We start from the raw sequence: 20393 nt of genomic DNA on the forward strand, positions 1-20393 counted from the left end.
ATGGAAGAAAATGTGTTCTATCATCCCTAAGATATACTGGTCTGAGAAATGATAAGGTTAATGGACTCTTTGAAAATCTTCTGTGAAATGTTGAATGAGTGTAATGGATAATTCTTTGAAGGACAGACTGATTCAACACCTTCTTCCTATTTAATTGTATTTGGTATCATCAAGGAAGGCCTCTCACCTGCTTTGGCTAAGGGAACATTCTTAGAAATAAGCCTCTTTCAAGGTTACATGGCTATCTTTATAGCTGGACCCCTCCCAGTGGTCCTTTTCTGTATGGTGAAAGGCTTGGTGCTGAAAGACTGGGTACTTTTAGGATGAATCAGCAATCCCATAGACACCCCCTAAAAGCAGCAGGAGGAAGGGGTTACATTCAAGAAGTTTGGCCATTGTGGCAGGAAGAGCTGCCTGTTTGGAAGACCTCAAAACGGGAGTCCCTAACCTGGGGTCCATGAACTTACTTGCTTTTATAATTATTTTGACAATTGTATAATATAATTGGTATCCTCTGTAATTCTAAGAATTTAATTTTATGCATTTAAAAACACAAGACGGGGAGTTCTCAGAATCCACCAGATTGTCAAGGAGTCTATAGAAAACAACTACTGCTGAGCAGTTAAGTACTCTGATTGACTCTCTCTTGCAGAGGGTGCCCACTCTCACCTCAGGCAGTTATAGGGATCTCAAACTTAGGATGTCTAAGATAGCTTGAACTTGTGCTTCAAGCCTCTGGCTGTCTCTTTAACTCTGTATTTCCTTCCTGGGTTACAGATGACTGAGCTGCTTCTAAAATGGCTGCTTCTAGTTTTGAAAGTCATCTTGTTAGTTTAAGAAGTGAAGCATCTCTGGGTTCCTAAACTGGGGCTGGGCTGCATGCATGATGGGAGTGCTACTACAGCTCTTTGGAGAAGATCATGGCCGTCAGGAAGAAGATCCCATTCAATGGCTTAGCTTGTCAGAGCACATGGATCATGAGAAATTGAATGCTGTTATGTCAAAGGAGAAATGCTGATCTACTCTTCAACCAAATGCTTCCTATTTTGATATTTCAAGTAGATTTCAAAAATGTTTAATTGCTGTTTTAAGTTACTGCTCTATGCTTACATCTTTGTCAATGCATATCTTGTGAGTCTTTTGTGTTTTAGCCATTTCTTTTGTATAGATCTCTTGCATTTTGTGTCCTTAGGTCTTCTTCGTGTTCACAAGGGATCCTTCCCACTTTCCAGGAATAAAGAAACCGTTCCATTCTGCTCCCACCACCCATATTTTGACTTGGCCTTCCTGAAGGGACAGAAGAGAAACACTATTACATCAGTTCCCCTCAGTGATTCCTCCATACCCTGAGAGGGCACCACCCAGGCCAACCTCCTAGTGATGCTAACAGTGTTCTAGAACTCAATCAACAATGATTTACAAACTCCTCCCCAGTCATATACTCTCCATCTCAGTGGTCCTGGAAACCTCCCCCCTTCCAAACCCCAGTTACTATACAAATCCTGTTCTCCATCCTCTTCTGCTGTGTTCTCTCAGTTCCACATCTCCTCAATGTAACCTTTCCCCCCAACGTCACTCTCTAAATCTATCCACCCCACCCCAGTTATATGTAGATGGTCGTACCTTGCCATCACTCAAAGATGCACCACTTCTATGTTAACGAACTCTGACATTCTCTTATCACAATCTGCTATTCCATCTCTCTCTCTCTCTCTCTCCCTCCCTCTGTCTCTCCTCTTTCTCCTTCTCTCCCTCCCTCCCTCCCTCCCTTTCTCCCTCCAGCCCCCCCTTTGTCTTGCAACCACAAATCCTGTTCTTGGTGCTCACTGTGGTTTCCATTCCTTTATTCCCTCAGTTCTTTCCCAGGTCATCATCCCTCCACTGGATACACTCTCCCTCCTTCTACATCTTGACCCTTTGGTAAACTGACTCAATTCTACACTGTCCTTACCTCTTGAATTCCTTGCCCCTTTAGCTTCAGCCCTGGATTGCTCTCACCATCTACTGCCTTCACTCCTACTCATGTTAATGGCTAATTAAGCTGGGGAATGGTGATGATGGGAAGCTAGGAGGTGCAGTGGATAGACAGGTCTCGAGCCAATAAGACTCATCTTCATGAATTCAAATTTGGATTCAGATATTTACTAGCTATGTGACCCTGGGCATGTCACCTAACCCTGTTTGCCTGGGTTTCCTCATCTGTGAAATGGCAAACCACATCAGTATCTTTGCCAAGAAAATCCCAAATGGGGTCACAAAAAAATAGGACATGAGAGAAATGATTGAATAAAAAAAATATGGAGAAAACAATGAAACCATGCTGCCCAGACCCACTTCAAATTTGTTATGTCTACCATTCAAATTATGTAAAGCAATGAACAAGTTATCTTTCCAATGTTGATAAGAATTATTAGAATTTAACTTCCTTAACTGTCCTTTCAATAATCCATTCATTCTTTCAATTAACCCAGATGCTTGTGGATAATATGGGATATGATATATCCATTCTATGTTGTTTAATATACCGTATCTCTTCATTTCATTACCTTTGAAATGTGACCCAATTTTGATTTTTCCACATGGGCATCCATGTAGCTAACCCATTAGCTCCTGCCCATGAATTGGTGAATATATGACACTGTTCTCCTTGTTTTGTTTTGATAGCTTGGTGTACTGCCAGAAGTTCAGCATATGACTACTTCCACCTATCTCATTGCTTTCCAAAGTTTGCTTTGTACACAGGTTCTAGGCTAACACTTTCCAGTGTCGTTTGTGGCCCAAATATTTTGCTGTCCCATCAGTAAACCATGCATGTCTCTTCTGCTCTTCAGTTAATGCATCATATCCCTCATTCCATTTTACCAAGGACTGTAGCAACTGTTGCTTTGGTTCAGAGGGTGAACCATTTCCCTCAGTATCTATGTTTGCTATAGATTCATGTAAAGCAGAAACTCCACTTTTGCCTATTTTAGATCTGTTCTGAGTATACCATTTCCATTTAATTATGCTTGCTTTCTGTGCATGTCCAATTCCATGAGAAGCTGGGGTACTCGTTACCCAGGTCATAATTGGGATTCCAGGACTTAATATTACCTCATGGCTTAAAGTCAGCTGTTCAGTCTCTACCACAGCCCACCATGCAGCTAACAACTGCTTTTCAAAAGGGGTATATTGAGCCCCAGATGAAGGGAGTTTCCTAGACCAAAATCCTAAGGGTACATTTTGGCTTTGTCGTTTTTGCCATAAACACGAGTTTGCATATTCATCCTGTACAGTCACTTGTAATTCCACGGGGACATTTGCATAGGCCATAAATCTGGGGTCAAATGAATAGCCACCTTAGCTTCATCAAAAGTTTTGGTCTGCTCAAGTTCCCAATCAAATTCATGTTTTTTCTAGTAATTTTATATAAAGGTTTCAAAATTTATCCTAGATGCAGTATGTGATGTCACCAATATCCAAATAATTCTGTAAACTTTTGGGCCTTTTTCTTATTGGTGGGGATAGGAAAATCCTGAATCTTTTGTCGGGCTTGTGGAAGAATCTCTCACAGCCCCTGATTCCTTTGTATACCCCAAAACTTTACAGTTTGAGCTAGCCCTTGAATCTTTGCTTTTCATATGCTCAATTAAAGTGTCAAACTCTTCACCCCTTCTTCTACAGTTTTAGTCTGTATTATATCATCTATGTAATAGGCAAGCTGTACACCAGGTAGCTCTAATTCATCCAAATGTTCAGCCACAATCCTACGACAAATGGTGGGACTATGCAGATATCCTTGTAGCAAGCGTATAAAAGCATATTGTCGTCCCTGCCAAGTGAAAGCAAATTGGTCCCATTGTTTCGAAATCTATTGGGATAGTAAAGAAAGCAATGACTAAATCAATAACTGTACCAAGTCTCATCATATTTCTGAATTTTTTCTATTGGGGTAATGGCATCTGGAACAGCAGCATACAAAGGAGGAGTGACTTTATTCAATTGTCTATAATCCACTGTCATTCTCCATGTTCCATCTGACTTTCATATTGGCAAGACAGGATTATTCCATCTAGTGGTTATAGAGACTAACACTCCTGCTTCAACACATTTCTTTATAGTATTGGTAATCCCATCTTGTCCATCTGGCAAATGATACTGCTTTAAAGTAATCACTTCAGAAGGTTCAGGTAAAGTGACTGGGTCCATTTCTATTTTACCTACTAAAACTGTATTAATTCCTATCTTCCTTACTGCAAACTGGCATCTCCACTCAGGTAAATTTAAAGTCATACCTCTCAATATGTCTATTCCAATGATGTATTCAGGAATGGGTACAATTACCATGGTATATTCTTTCTTAGGTAACTGTCCAATTTTGATTGTTAGATTAACTTGTCTGGCTGATATTTCAGCCCCTCCCAATCCCTGTGATGGTGATAGGAGTTTCATGTTTAAACTTATCAGGATTTCCATATATAAGGGAGGCCTCTGCCCCAGTATCTATTAATGCCCTGGTTACAGTATTTGATCCATTTTTCTAATATATGATCAAATTGATATGGGGTTTGTAATCCTGTCTGTGTGTTTCTTTAATGTGAACTGGGGCTCAGCCAACTTCCTATTCTCCCTGAAGGTGTGACAGACTTGGATACAAGGGTTCAGCAGGATGTGTAGGGGCAGTTCTTACTTCTCTGTTTTATCTAGTTATCAAGTCCCTTTTCTTGGTATATTCTGTATAGTTCATTAGTTGGAATACCACCTATGTTTCTAAAATCTACCTTTGATCTTAATAGAGCAGTAAACAATTCTTTCCTTGTCAATTTATCCTGATTTTGAATCCACTGGCTATTTGCTCTTCTCTCTCTAGCAATTTTGTCTTTTCCTCAGTCTCCTGTCACCTAACTGTGAAAACTTGTCCAGGACCTCTGAAAGAGGGTGCCCAGTTTCCCCAGTTATTAGAGTCAAAATCAAGTGCTTGTAAGTAGGAGGAGCTGTCTTCACTATTACATTCCTATGGTACACTGCAAAGGGAGTATCATAGTATACATCTGCATTTCTGGTCATTATGGCAGTCTTCATTACCTCCTCTTTTAACTTTCTTATACAGTTCCTAAGGAATACCAAGGTCTGTCTCCACTAGGCCACATAGAGTCATTAGGATACTGTCTACTATAGTCTTCTGCAGCCAAAGCTAACAGATTAGTTGTATTGTTACCTCCTTGCATATTGTAATCTCTAAACATTTGCTGTACAAAAGGATTCTGACTAATACCTATACATTTCAGATAGTCAACGGGATCTAAGGCTATTCCTCCAGCTCCATCGTCACTGATTCTCACCATCCAAGAGAGTAACGATTCTCCCATCCTTTGGGTGAATTTACTCAAAATTTCTGTGACCTCCTGCTGAGTAAAATCCTCAATTAGTTCCTTAAACAATGAGTTACCTCCTTGGTTCTCCTGTTTCTGCCTCAGTATTGGGCATGCTTCTGACTGAGAAACTTCATCCTCTAAAATTATTTCACTGTCACTGTGGGAACTAGGCTGGGTCTGCACAAAGGTCAGATGTGCATTTCTTTTGTTAGCCTGCAGCTTCTTCTGAGCTAAATAAACAGCCTTTCCTTCTACCTGAGACCCCCCAGCCTACTCTTGTACTCTTTTTCCATCTGAACTTTTTCAAGCAGTTCATCTCTGTTTCTACACATAATATGGTAAGCCATTAGTAAAATTCAGCCTCTCCTACTTACCTCTGCCAACTCCTTCCCTGGTCTTACTGGCATTCCTTGTGAACACCTTTCCAAATCTCCAGGTCCTGCCTCCTGTAGCCTCACTTTCCAGTTTTCACAGAGTCCAGTGCTTTTAGCCCATTCTCTTACTAGTGAGGAAAATGGTAAATTCTCCCATCCTAGGATATTAACGTCTTCCTCTAAATCATTTCTACCTCCAAATAGAGATTTTATACCTTGCGATCCTGTTCATGACACCAAATGCATTGTAGCACTGGTGGTAATGATGAATATGCCAGAGTAGTCCTCAATTTCAAAATATAAAAGACTCTCCATATAGAAGGCAGAATAAAAACATTTAAACACCAGAAAGCCAAATCCCACAACCAGAAAGCCAAATATATCATGGTGACCAAGAAGTTAATAAATGTGATCACAGCAGGGGGCAAAGCCATTCTCAGACCTCCCCTCCCCCAGCCAGGGCCTTCTCCGCTATCAACTGTAACAATGTGTCAGTATCAAACCTCCCCTCCCCCAGCCAGGGCCTTCTCAGCTATCAACTGTAACAATGTGTCAGTATCAAACCTCCCCTCCCCCAGCCAGGGCCTTCTGAACTATCAACTGTAACAATGTGTCAGTATCAAACCTCCCCTCCCCTAGCCAGGGCCTTCTGAACTATCAACTGTAACAATGTGTCAGTTGACCTGCATTCTTCCCCCTCTGACCTGGCCCCACTCACTCACTTCCTCCCAGTTCTATTCCACCCTTTCTGTTCCACCTCTTTAGCAACCTCCTCCCACTACGGGCCGCAGGTCTTCCAGAGGATCTAAGCAGATCATATGGGCCTATTAATGAGAAAGATCTTTCCATCCAAATTACTATTACACTTGTACATTCATATTAAACTTATTTTCACATTATTCATGTTGTACAGAAGAATCAGAACCAATGGCAGAAACCATGAGAAAGAAGAAACAAACAAAAAAGCCAATAAGATGCTTCAATCTGCACTCAGATTCTATAGTTCTTTTTCTGGATGTGGATGGCATTTTGCCTCGAGTCTTTTGGAATTAGATCTTCCATGTCTTAGATCCTTACACTGCTAAGAGGAGATGTCTATCAAAGTCAGTCATCATACAACGTGGCTTTTATTAAACACATTTTTCTCCTGGTTCTGCTCATTTCCCTCAGCATTAGTTCACATAAGTCTTTCCGGGTTTTTCTAACATCTGCCTGCTCATCATTTCTTATAGCACTATAGTACTCAATTACATTCATATACCACAACTTGCTCAGTCATTCCTCAACTGATCAGCATCTCAATTTCCAATTCTTTGCTACCACAAAAAGACATGCTATGTATAATTTTGTACATTTGGATTCTTTTCCCATTTGTAATATCTCTGGGATACAGACCTAGAAGTGGTATTGCTGAGTGAAAGGGTATGCACAGTTTCATAACCATTTGGGCATAGTTCCAAATTGCTCTCCAGAATGGTTGGATCAGTTCGTAACTCCACTTAACGCATTAGTGTTCCAATATTCTCACATCTTCTCCAGCATAAATTTATCATTTTCCAGGTTTGTCATGCTAGCCATTCTGATAGGTGTGATGTGGTACCTAAGAGTTGTTTTGATTTGCATTTCTCTAATCACCAGTGCTTTAATATTTTTTCATGACTATAGATAGCTTTAATTTCTTCATCTGAAAACTGCCTGTTCATATCCTTTGACCATTTAGATTGCTATGTTTTTCAAGGATTTCAGAGATAGCTCAGAGGCTGGAGACATGTACGATTTTGGTGAGTCCAAACCAGTCCTATCCAGGGCAAAGTTTGAGCACTGCTCCCTTGTCTGAATTCTGCAGTTCCCAACATGGGTTTGGATCTGAGCAACACTCTTCAGGGACTACCCCTAGTTGGAACTTTAGTAGAATGCTGCTGGACTCAGCCACTAGCAGTCAGCTGGAAAGTTTTTTAGATTTAGAGTGACTGACCCGCAGGCTCTCCCTTTGTCTGGTCTTCCTGGCCTGGCTACTCCACTGTAGGCTCCAGAATAGGCTAGGAAATGGATCTGAGACCTTGTTCTGCTTTTGGGGTCAGAGCGATAGAGCTACTGCTTGCATCTGTTCTTGCTCCCTTGCTCAGCATGCAACTGAATGCATCTTCCACTCCTGGACACAGATCCTTTTCTCAGTACACACTGAATTCTACCATTGGAAACCATCAGTAAGTCCAAACCTTTACCTACAGCATGAAAATGGTTTCAAGTACATTTTGAAAAAAGGGCCACCCATCATCCATTCTGTGACAGAATTGTCCACTGACATCTGTTCCCATTTCTTATACAAGGTCAGCCCCTTCTGTGATGAACATGACCTCTTCTTGTCCTGGTGCAGCGTTATGGATGTGCCATGCTCTGTGTGGCATGCAATTAGCTAAACCAGGGTCCACATATTTCTTTTTCCTCATGCCAGCCTAGACTGGAAAAATGCCTTTTTTTCCTGGGATTTCTTGATGAGAACACATTCTGGTAACTTCTATATTTTTGTGGAGAAGTTATTGGGGAGAATGGAGCCATATTGCTTCCGCCATTGTCATCTTGGTTAGGTGACTCCTCTTTGGGAGATGTGGGTTCCAAAATGCTGGTTTTACTTACTGTGTGACCTTCGGGTAAATCACCCAATCTTTCTAGGACCCAGTTTTCTTATTTTCACAAGATAAATGATTTTCACAAACTACATGATTTCTAAGGAAACTCTGGCATCTGGATATAAATTTGGTTACCCTATTAACATTTCATTTGTTGGTGATATAATCTTAAGCCTCTATCTAGCATAAAACATGCAAGAAATTATAGATTACTCCTTTTTAAAGTAAACAGGGAAATAGAAAACTGAACTTGGCCCTGTATATGTGTGTTTATACACATATGCACATTTTAATATAGTGTAGAAATAGCAATAAGTACTTTCCATAGTGGAACAGAGGACTGGATTTGGTGTCAGGAGACAGTTCAGAGCCTGGCCACTTTCAGCTCTCAACCCATTCCCTGATCTAGAAAATAAAGGGGTTTGGACTAGATGACCTGTAGGGACCCACATAGCTCCAAATTTATGATTTAATTAATATTAGTTGTATTGGATGTATATAGCAAGGGACAGTCCATATGGCCCACTGATAGCCACAGAATGTCAAAAGCACTTGAGGAAGTTTTCCCTCCTGCCAAACATGGCCTCCAGTTTCACAGAGTTGGAAGATGTAGGGCTGTGACCTGCAGTGTCAGAGAGATACTCACACTGATAAATGAGATCAAAGATCAAGTGAAGAACTAGATAATTTCCAAAATGTTTTAATCAGTGTTGTATCTGGCATGGACAGATATAACAGAACTGTGTCTTGTACAGATTTTTATACTTCTGTGATTACAACTATAATAAAAGAGCCTAATAAAAATAATAGAAGTCACTGATTTCTTGTGTTCTAAAGTGGCTCTCTTAGGAAATTCATTCCTGTATCCTTACTAGAAAATAAATAATCACAAAAACCCAACCTAGTTTTCAGATTCTGCATATAGACAGATATACATGAAATACATAAACATTTCCCCAAATTGGTATGTGGCTTACATAAATATAACAATTACTATTACAAATACACGTCCATGTACAATAAACTGCAATTTACCAAAATATTACCATTTTTGAAAATAACTTGGCAACCATAATTATAATGGACAGAGAGCTGGTCTCAAAGAGAGGAAAATTTAGCTTCAAGTTCTGTTTCTGACACAGAATGGCTGTGGGATCCAGGGTAAGTCACTTAACTTGTAAATTCCACCCTTTCCTCCCCCCAGACATTTTATAAGGCCATAAATTGCAAAAAGTTGACAATTTGAATGGGAAGAACAAGTTACCTCACTGGAAGTTCCTTATACCAATGCTATCACAGGCCTAACAAATCAAAACAAAAAAGCCCCAGGCCAAAAAAATAGCTCAATAACCAAAAAAACTCATAACATGGATCGAAATAGTAGGGAAAAAAAATGCCCAATCAAACTTTAAATATTAAACTCAAAATGGAATTTAACATGCCTTCAGAAAAGTTTCAGACATTTAAAATAGTTTTATTTATTTTATTTGTATATGTCAAAATACATTTTTTCCAAAATAGTGGGTTTTGCAACTAGTTTCATGCAGAAACAAAGTCTGCGCAATACTACCAATAAAATCAATAAAGCACAGTAGCCGTTCAGTTTTAGATACAAAGAATAAATAACCTAAATACAAAACACTAAAATATTAGAAACACGCATTTAATCATTCTTCACAGGCACCCAAACATCACGAAATATAATCCTCAGCATGCCTAACTGTTGTGCAACACTGTTAAAAGGTTGCAGCCACTCAAACTGATCAGTTACCTGCATATTTTACCTCAGACCATGGAAAGTCTGCATATTCATATTCAGACCCACCTTTCATACAGTTCAATTATGACAAAAGAAAGATCCCAAAACTATCCGTGTACCTTTAAAAATCAAGAATCCTGAGCTTGGTAGTAAGAGCATAACCTTGTATCTTCATAAAACCAATCAACAGAAAGACTTAAAGTCTTACTAACCAAAATACCCTCCCCACCCCCCAAATAACCTAAATTAGGCAGTTGAACACAATGACCTTTTTAAATGAAGGGGTACAAATTCACATTTAATATAGTATACAATATAATCAATAATACAACAGCTACTTCAAGCTTTACAATGTACAATTTATTTTAATGGCTGAACTGTTCAGTGGTTTTAGGAGACAGATTATGTGCCAGTAAGATGTCATTTTTTCACATGGTTAAATGAAAATATAAAAGCTATTTGCCTCTTAACAAAAGACATCTTTGCTTAAGTACTCTTTTTTTTGTTTTTGTTTTTTTGAAAAAGGCCACTGAAATGTACAAAATGGTCTGACATGATGATGGTGGTGGTATCAAATTAGATGCCCCTTCACATGGCAATAACAGTGCATATAAACATTAATATGAGTTAATGAATTAGGTTTGGAAATGATTTAATAACATTACTTTGGCTAGCACAACAGTTTCGGACAGCACTCAGATAAATACAGGTATGTGAAATGTAGTGAAAGCAATTATATTTAAGCAACTTTAGTTATGGTGAACACTATCAAATGAAAACTGGAAAGAAAATTACTTTACAGTAGAAACCTTTTGTAAAGATAGGACTCCATAAAATGCATAATATTTAAATTCTTGATACCACAAAGTTTGCAGATTTTTAACACTATTCTGGAGTAGCCTACTTTGCATGAACAGACATTTGCAATAATGAAGTAAGTCAAGCATGCCATGTGGTAGTTTAAAAATCCAAACAGTACACTTATTGATATATACAACATCACTCAGTACCTGCTAAAATAAACGTGAAGATTACAGTATTCAACATCTTACTCTACAATTAAAAAAAAAACCAACAAACAAAAAACCCCAAACAAACCCCAAACAATAAACATTGACCAATGAAAGCAGAGAATAGGATTTGTGGAATTCTAATTTGAACTGACATTAAAGCATTTCATATAAGAAATAAATGCATATTGCACAAACAGTGAAAGCAAATGTTCCACCTAGATTTTCTGTTCTAGGTGGTTAAACAACACAATACTATATCACTATACAAAGATGTACTTTAGAAGACGTGTTCTTTGCAAATGATGAAGCTGTGAAAACACTGTACAAGGGGCTGGGGGAAGCCTGGCACATGAGTAGTTAGAAGGGAAAAAGACAAATCCAAACTTAAGATTTAAAACAACAACAAAAAATGGAATATAAGAAAACTGGAAGCTGTGGCACAACATCAAAAAAACTATGTTGAGTAACTGTCTTCTGTGAGAGCTGAAAGCATTTGTTGATGCAAAAGTGTTTCTGTACAACTAAGGCTTACTGGTTAAATATCTGAGGCGTATCTGGCCTTGAACACTTTCCTTATGTATGTTGTAGCTGTAAACAAGATTTCTTAGTCATTTTCATCTTCTCAGCAGCTGCATTAACATGAAACAATGGTCTTGGTGCAAAAATGAAGCAAATCAAAAAACCAAAACCAAAAAAGAACCCCATAAAATAAACCCACAGGTAAGAGGGCATTTGGCAGGATATTTGAAAATGACAGTCTTGAAGGATTCCTTCTCCATGAATCCAATGACTGCCAACCATGGTCCACTGGGGTTACTAGTATGTGCAATATCATTACTTGCTGCTTTTCTTTTATTTGGAAAGTTTGCTTATAACTCTGATCAAGGCCCCGTTTTCATCTTTTAGCCTCTGGTTGTCTGCTTTCAGGTCTGGTAGCATCTGAAAGTAAAAAAAGAAGCCAAGGTTAACTGTAGAAAATCGAGAAATGAAACAATGGGGTAAGATCTCAGTGCAACAGTCAATACTATTTTCTAGGTATTTTAACAAATTCTCTTTCAACAAATGTTATACTTTCACCACAAACAAAAAGCAAGCTGTGTCAGTTAAATATATTTTCAGTGGCTAAATAAGATGGAACAGAAGGACAGCATGGAAAAGTCAGTGATCTTTGTGAAGAAATTTCTAATTTGTTTAATATAAAGACTCAATCAGATTCTCTAAAGGCAGGGAGTGAAATTTACGAGATTCATTTTGGTATCAAGATTAATATTCAGTCTATATTAGTACTCTGTTTCATTACTATTAAAAGACACCCCCTTGGAAGTCCAACTAGGAAACAGCTTTCTGGATTTCAACAAAATCTCAAACTTTTTATTTCTTGTAAACTATAAAGCACTTTGCACTGTGTGTGTGTAGTACGCTCAGTTTAATATCTCTTTTTGGGAATAAAACACTTAATAATATCTTTAATAATACCAAAATATGCACAACAAATGGAGTGAAGATGGAGAAAATCCCACAGAAAATTTTCTTATAAAATTATATATTTTTCTTATAAAAATAAATTTGAAAAGAGGGTGGAAAAGAGAATAAATGAAATATCAAGAATTGTTCATGGTATGGCAATACCAATGTCAACTACGAAAAGGCACAGGGGTTTGAGCCACATGATTTTCTTTTGAGGGAACAAGGCAAGGAAGAAACAATTTAGATTTAGAAACACCAGAGTAATTCATTTTAGGAAGTGCAAACCTAATTTTCACTGGTTTCTCCAATGACAAACGTTATTCTCTCCATTGAGAAATTATACCTTCCCATGTCTTCTATATTATTCCACCAGATTAGGTAACGGCAAAATACTGACAAAATTACCTATTAAGTTGAAATGTAAGCGTATTATTCTGAATGGAGTTTTTAGGCACACTTTGGGAGAAAAAAAGATTTGATTATAAGGAAAGACTTCTATATATTTCAACATAAAACAACTAAATAAGGCAAAACTGTCATTAAGAAATGTGGTTTGATGAAAACAGGCACAATACAGAAAGTGAATATGAGTCAGAACAGGTCTAAATAAAAATTAACTTTGGGGGGACCTAGAGGGCCTACAATAACAGGGTTGGACTAGATAATCTCTAGGGTTCCTTTCAGTTTTAAATCCTCTAACACATACTTAAAAAGACTTAAAAAGACACTATAAAAGATAACTGTGACATTAAAAACCAAAACCTCAAACACCTTATCAAGAGTAATTCTGGAGTACATATTCATACAATAAAAACCTTTAATTTGATTCTTAAATCATTCCCTGACTAATGTGACTGCATGAATGTGACTGTTTTAATGTGACTGCAGCTTATCAATTGCCATGTATAATTAGTGAACACTCTAAAAACTCCAAGAAGCAGCATGCATAATTAAAACAGTTACATGACAGTCTTTAGACACACAGGGATTAATTGTAAAAGCGGGCCCAGCACACTAATACTAGAACAAAAAACACCTGCCTGGCTCTACCAAGAAGAAATGAAGCAAATACAAATTACAACTTGACAGCCTGTAGTTGCCTACAGGACCCTGATCGCTTGGCTACCACTCTGGTCAAGGCCCTATTCTCAGTCACCAGTCGCTCATGTAACTGTCTCAGAGTCTGAATCTGCTTTATTTGATGTAGGTTCTGCAGGAATCAGAACACAAAAGAAAAATGAATGAGAACAGAAGGGGAAAAAACAGCACAACAGGTAGAAAGAAAGTATAGGTGAGGAATAAAAAAATTAAGTCCTTAGAAATAAATCTTGCCAAGATCTTTAGAAAGGGGATACATTCTTAAAGTATACTTCAGAAAAGCCAACGATTAGACACTTATAAAACCCTTCAGTCTCCAATGGCAAAGCATCTTGTTTGCGAAATTCTTTTTTTGTTTTAAATTTTATTACACACAATACATACTGTATTTGGAAGTTAAAACTAAAAGCACCAAATATACCAATTTTACAATGAAGGCTAAGCACACCTCTCAAGTACCCCCTGCAGCAATTTAAACATTTCTGCACTAGCATTTTATTCCTAATCATTCCCACAGGTAAAGCACGGTCTTTAACCAACTTTCTGGTGCTTTTCTTTTAAAAAAGTGGCATATCCTTTCTTGTATTTGTACTGATTCTCCCCCTCCCCCTTTTATTCCATTAGAAACTCAAAAGTAAAAACTCAAAGTAAAATAAAAACAGGTTAGAGATTTTCTCCCTAAAGGTATACACAGCTAAGTAACTTTTCCTAGGTCAAATATATGAGCAATCCTCAGATAGTGAAGTTTATGTTTTGAGAATAAAGAAGTCAATGTTATACATTCAACACTTTGGAATAATTTCTATACCTAAAAATATAGAACAATTTCTGACTTATCAATGCTAATGGAGAACAGATTTACACCCATAGTTCACAAGGACTGTGAAGCTACAAACTTAATGACTGAGTTTTATTTTCCTGTTCAGCTTATTTCTGTGGTAAAAATGCCATTTAATAGTCTGGTCCAAATTAAGAGGCAATAGAAAAGAGAAGGGAAGGCATGAGCAATCTAGAATCTGAGCCATCAGTTTAATGTTGTTACTCCAAAGAGGATGACACCTCTAAACTTGAACTCATTTTAAATAGCACAGTTTACTTACTTTCAGTTCTTCTTCCATTTCAGATATTCTTCTTTCTAGAGCTCTTCGTTCCTAGGATTGAATAATGTGTTAATATTAGTAATGATAAAATAATTACATTTTTAAAGCTTTTACATATATATATATATATATAGTGAAATAGTGATACAAGATTTAAATAAAAAATCAAATCAGGAGCAGTATAGACAGAAGATGTGATGCAAGTGATGTGTAGAAAGCTTTCCAAAGTCTGAAAAAACTCAAAATGTTTTTAATATATTTCTATTAACATATAATCTTTTCATTAAAGGGTTGAAATGCTGATAGATACAATGCTTCATAGTAAGTTTATTTAAGCTGTATAGGTAAACTATTTTAGGTAAAATTATAGCATAGATTATACCACTCCAAAGATGAAGAAATTCATATGGAAGTTAAAAAAAAAACCCCAAACCCACATATGCACACACAAAAAGAAACCCCAAACAATTATGCTAAAGTGGTATATGCAAAAAAGCAGACAAGCAAATGTGAATAAAATGTATGCTATACTTGGAAAATCTGAGAGGTCTATGCTATTTTTATCTCTAGCCCAATTATTTTTCCAAAGTGATTATATAGATTACAGAGGCTTACTTCTAAGTTGATTTCTTTGTGTAGGATTAGTGCAGTGAATCTAATTTAACAGCAGTTGCAGTATTTGTTATCTTTTTTCAAAGAGTGATATGCAAAAGCAGCATACAGTATATTATGGCAGCATTGGTTTGTTTTTTTGAATTAGCATATTGAGGTGTTATGCAAAAAGCAAGCAGTAGTAACTGATGTGCTATAAAACTTCGGTTAGGTCATACCGCCCAGAAGATACTGACTCTTGCCGGTCACCTTTCAGATATAAACCATTTGAATTTAGTTTAATCATACTGAAGCTCTTTTAATGACAACCTTTTCCCAATTAGTAACTACTGTCAATCTTTATTTAGTAAAAGCGCTTATTTACTGCCATTGTTAATGTCTTTATGATTTTATTCAATTGATTTTTAAAACCTACTTCAGCAGTCTACAAACATTCCTAAAAGCAACTTATTATTCCAGTATTGGATATGCTCAAGAAACACACACACAAAACTTTATAAACTACAAATTATGTTACTATCACCAGCTCCTGGTAAAGAAGCCCATCATCTCTTTTCATTTATCTAGATATTTAAATGTTTTTCAATGAGTTCTCACAAACGTCATGTCATATTTTCTGAAAACCACCCTATAGACTAGACTGAGCATGCTTTATTATTCCCATGTAACAGATCAGGTGGTAGCACACTGAAAAAAAAAATGGTAAAAGCCCCTAGCTATGGAGATTGGAAACTTTTTGTGTATATCATGGAGGCCTGCCTTGAGAAGTCTGGTAAAGCCTGTGGATTCCTCAGAATAATGCTTTCCCAACATAAAATAGAAAATAATGAAATTACAAAGGACTCTGATTATAGTGAAATATCAATCATAATTAGAATAGCCCTGCCCTACGTTCTCTGTGTGAGAGGTGGACCCTCTAAGAAGACCAAACGGAAGAATCCAAGATGATGATAAGTCATGATTGGGTTCTGACTTGTACTGCAAGAAACACCAATCACATCAAGGAGCTACTTAAATAAGCTGACAAGTAATGAAATGACAAAGTGAATTGAAGGGGCTTCTAGGTGATGGGTTAACTTCGGCAGATACAGCAGAAAACGCCCTGCTAAGAATTTTTGGAAACCCTGGTCTTGCCTCCCTCTATCTAGGTAGCTTTGGGCAAGTCATATCCCCATTTTAGGCCTCAGCTTATCCTTATCTATGAACTGAGATGGATGGAGAAGATGATTTTGAATATCTAATGAATGAACTTGACATTTTATTTTTCTTTTAATAATACTATTTTATTTTCCCCCAATTATAAGTAAAAACAATTTTTAACACTAGTTTTTTTTAAATTAAGAGTTTTGCATTCCAAATTCTAACTTTCCCTCTCTTCCATCCCCTTCCCCAAGACAGTAAACAATCTGATACAGGTTATACATGAGCAATCATGTAAAATGTTTCCAAATTAGAACTTGACATTAATAGGTCATTTGTAGTAGGAGGCCAGGACATGAAGGATATCTGAGTTAGTGTCACAGTATGAATTTGTGTCTGTGTGATGGGTATAAAAAGAAAAGGTTTTTTGTATTATTTGTTATTCTGAGACATCCATATGCTTTTTTTCTCATCTTGTCCAGTATTGGCAAATATGTAATAGATGACCACATTATTCAGAGATAAATAAAACTTAATGTTAAAATATTGAAAGGACACAAAACGGATATGAAGCATTAATAAGAAATTTTCAATTATAATCTAATAACAGAGAAAGCTAAACTGTTCCAAGAAATGCTTTCTTCACTAAGTACTCTAATGAAAACAGTTGAGCCACCAACTTATTTCAAATTATTAAAAAAAATTAGAATGGCTATTAAAAATCTAATAAGTGATTATTTTAACATCCAGGATGTAATTTTGCATATGAAACACATTAAAATACTATCTTTACTCTTACTTTCGTTTTTATAATTTTGTTTCTACAATAGGGAGAAAAATCTCCAGATTTTTGGCTCCTGAATCTATAAATCAAGAGAACACAGAGGCTATAGTTGGAAGAAGAATCACATTTTACAATTAAAAAATAATTCCCATTGATGTTTATGAAAATTTAACATAAAGTAGTCATAATAGAAGATTTAAAGGCTGTTTTCCCCAAAGCACATAGTTTAAGGGAAAAGACGTTGAGAGTAAAGAATGAACTTTTAATTGAGCAAAACTCCATTAAACTGGGCATATGTTTTCAGTACATTACTCTATATAATACATGGTATGAGATGATAGACAGCATTTAAAAAATTCTTCAATCCACTAAAGACATTTTGGAATCAAGAGGAAAACTTCTTTAAAAAAAAACACACACAACATCACTTGGCTTTTAGGGTATTTTACACTATAAATTACTAAAGAGTTTTAAAGGGTTAATGAATCTATAGAATTTATAAACTTAAATTTAATACCCCTGGTAGCCAAGGGAAAAAATGATTCTTATTTCAACAAAATATCTGAAGCTTACCTTTTTTTCCATTTCCAAAAGTGATCTGTCTGCAAATCTTTCTTGTCTCTGTAATGTAAAGTTAATATGTTATAAAAAGAAGGAAATGGGAGAGACAAGCACTAAAGGGAAAAGCAGGATCATTTCTTTCCCCTAATTACGATTAAAAGAAAGCCCTACTGTAAGCTAGGCACATGATCTGAAAAAGCTTAAAGCAAGTAAAAAAAAAAATGGACCCAACACACTTACTCAAAACAACGCAACTGTTTTCTTTTCCTAGATGGGCAGGAGAAAGAAAGTAACCAAGGATAATAAAACCTCTTCCCTCTCATAACTTTGGTTGCTATTTCTTTTGTTCACTTTTGGTGTAGTAATAGCCAAAAACAGCTAACATTTATTTCTATGGTGTTTACTAGGTGCTAGGTACTTTACAGACATCTCATTTCATCCTCCCAACAAGCCTGTGTAGAGATGAGGGTCTGATTAAAGAATTAGCCAAGAAGAAAAAACAAGGTTAGTAAGGAAATATCAAAAAGTACAATGAAATCAGTAGGAAGAGGAACGGTGTCAAGCTCTCCCAGTTTAATCTGCCCCACAGCTGACATTTTCAGACCTAAGGACTCACCTTCGGCCTCTAAAGCATTATTACTCAGCTCTACGATCCTACCCCAATCAACACTTTGAGAGCTTTTAGTTTTAGAAACAATTTAGTCATAAGGAAAATTCCTCGTGACTATATAAAGGCTGCCACTACTAAAACTCCCTAATAATGCAAATACTGCATAGTGTTTTGCTTAATAAATGTTGACTGAATGGTTTTATTTTCATGTCAAAGTCCAAGAAAACATCTAAATTGTCATAGATGGCATAGTGTTGCTTTTTAAAGATATTCACAAGATTTAAGGATTTATGATTCCCCCTTTCACTATTTAAGTTAAACACACCTGAGACACTGCTATAGATATTCACGAGTTTACAATGGGAATATTCTGCTTCTCCAGAGTGAAATTGGGGAAAAGGAAGAGGGGTAAAGGGAAAACCAATAATAAGTATGAAAAGGAAGAAATGGTAAAAAATCAAGAATGAGGAAAAAAGGAACATGAAGAATCCAATGGAGAAAACACCAGCACTAATTAAAATTTAATGGAACAATGAATCAACACTCATTTTCCTCTGACTACTACTTTGGGACTTCTATGACTGACATTGCCAGGGCCCAGGAAGCTCATCACTAGGATATGCTTATCATTCCGTCAGACCTCACTCACCTGAGCACTTCACCTCATCGCAACCCTCAGTTTTAAAGACTGGAGGGTAGGGCTGTGAATTCCAAATCTAGTAAGAAGAGAATTCAGCTTCGACATTCTTGATCTCTAACCTGGCTGCTCTACTTCAGGACTTCTCTGACTGACTTCTTCACTATTTTTTTCCCTCCCCATTTCCCCCTTCATCTTCTTTTTGTGGGTTGACTTCCTCCATTAGACAGTAAGCTCTTTGAGGGCAGGGATTCTTTTTGTGTGGCGCATAGCAGGTGTTTAATTAAATGATAGCACTATGTGCTAGGTACTGTGCTAAATGCTGGATTGACTGGAGTACTTGCTTTACACTTGACATTTAGAAACAACCAGTGGGTTTAATAACTCAGCTGTATAACAAGGTAGAGGCAGATTCTGCTCATGAACAGCTGACAACCTGAGCAGCTGGAGTTCCAACTGTCACAAAGCCCAAGTCCTTATTAAAGACACCCAGATACACCAGAAGTTTACCACAAATGGGCTATTTTTGGGAAGCAGAATCTTATTATTTCTCTATAAATAGCCAGTCCCAAATGAGATACCAGGTTAATTGTCAGTCGTCCTCCATCAATAAATACTGCAAATATAGGGAGTTTTAAGTCCTTCAAAGTTTGACCTTTTAAAAAGAAAGAATAACTAAAGCAGGGGTTTTTTGTAGAGAAAATCTCTGGACTTCATCTAAAATAATGTTTTTAAATGCATAAAATAAAATACACAGTAAGATTACAAAGGAAAGTGATTATAGTGAAATAATTTCCAAAATATATAAAATAACCTCCCTCCCCCAAGTTCATGGACTCTCAAGTTGAGAACTCCTAATATACCAGATATTTAATAAATGTTTGTAATCAAATTTTACCTCCATTAACCTTGTTAGAAACCAAACAAGCAGGGCTCAAAAAAGAACTTTTAAAAACAAAACACATACAATTTTGCCCCATGCTACTTAAAAGGAAATTTTAGTCATAAAATTTTAAAAATACTACTAATGACTAGTTATAATTTGTAAGGAGACAGATTTTTCAACACACATTTTTCAATAGTTTAATAGCTTAAAGAAAAAACACAACCATATTGTGAGAGGAGAAGCAAATGTGGCACTTCCTGTATTATCTCTGTTTTCTAATGTTTTACCAAAAAAGGATTCTATTGCATCAAGATACCATAATTTTAGCCAGAACAATTATTGCTGGAGACAATCCTAATTCTATTTTT

The 20393-nt window shown here is 36.7% G+C and overlaps 1 protein-coding gene across 13 annotated transcripts in view; it reads right to left on the reverse strand.

The window, feature by feature from the left end:
* Positions 1–9827: 9827 nt before the first annotated feature.
* The window catches only part of PPP1R12A (protein phosphatase 1 regulatory subunit 12A), a 175193-nt gene continuing 164627 nt past the window's right edge, over positions 9828–20393 (reverse strand). For 10 of the 13 annotated variants that reach the window (XM_072655464.1, XM_072655459.1, XM_072655463.1 and 7 more), the window contains 3 exons: positions 17905–17952; positions 14796–14846; positions 9828–12069 (listed from right to left, as the gene is read on the reverse strand). In XM_072655464.1, coding sequence (XP_072511565.1) covers positions 11983–12069; positions 14796–14846; positions 17905–17952 — 186 coding nt within the window. In that variant the 3' untranslated portion in view covers positions 9828–11982. Of the gene's footprint in view, positions 12070–14795; positions 14847–15625; positions 15657–17904; positions 17953–20393 lie in introns of all 13 variants that reach the window. The other 3 variants (XM_072655461.1, XM_072655460.1, XM_072655462.1) reach the window with 2 other exon arrangements.

The sequence above is a fragment of the Notamacropus eugenii genome, chromosome 3 (assembly GCF_028372415.1).
Source record: "Notamacropus eugenii isolate mMacEug1 chromosome 3, mMacEug1.pri_v2, whole genome shotgun sequence".
Lineage (NCBI taxonomy): Eukaryota > Metazoa > Chordata > Mammalia > Diprotodontia > Macropodidae > Notamacropus > Notamacropus eugenii.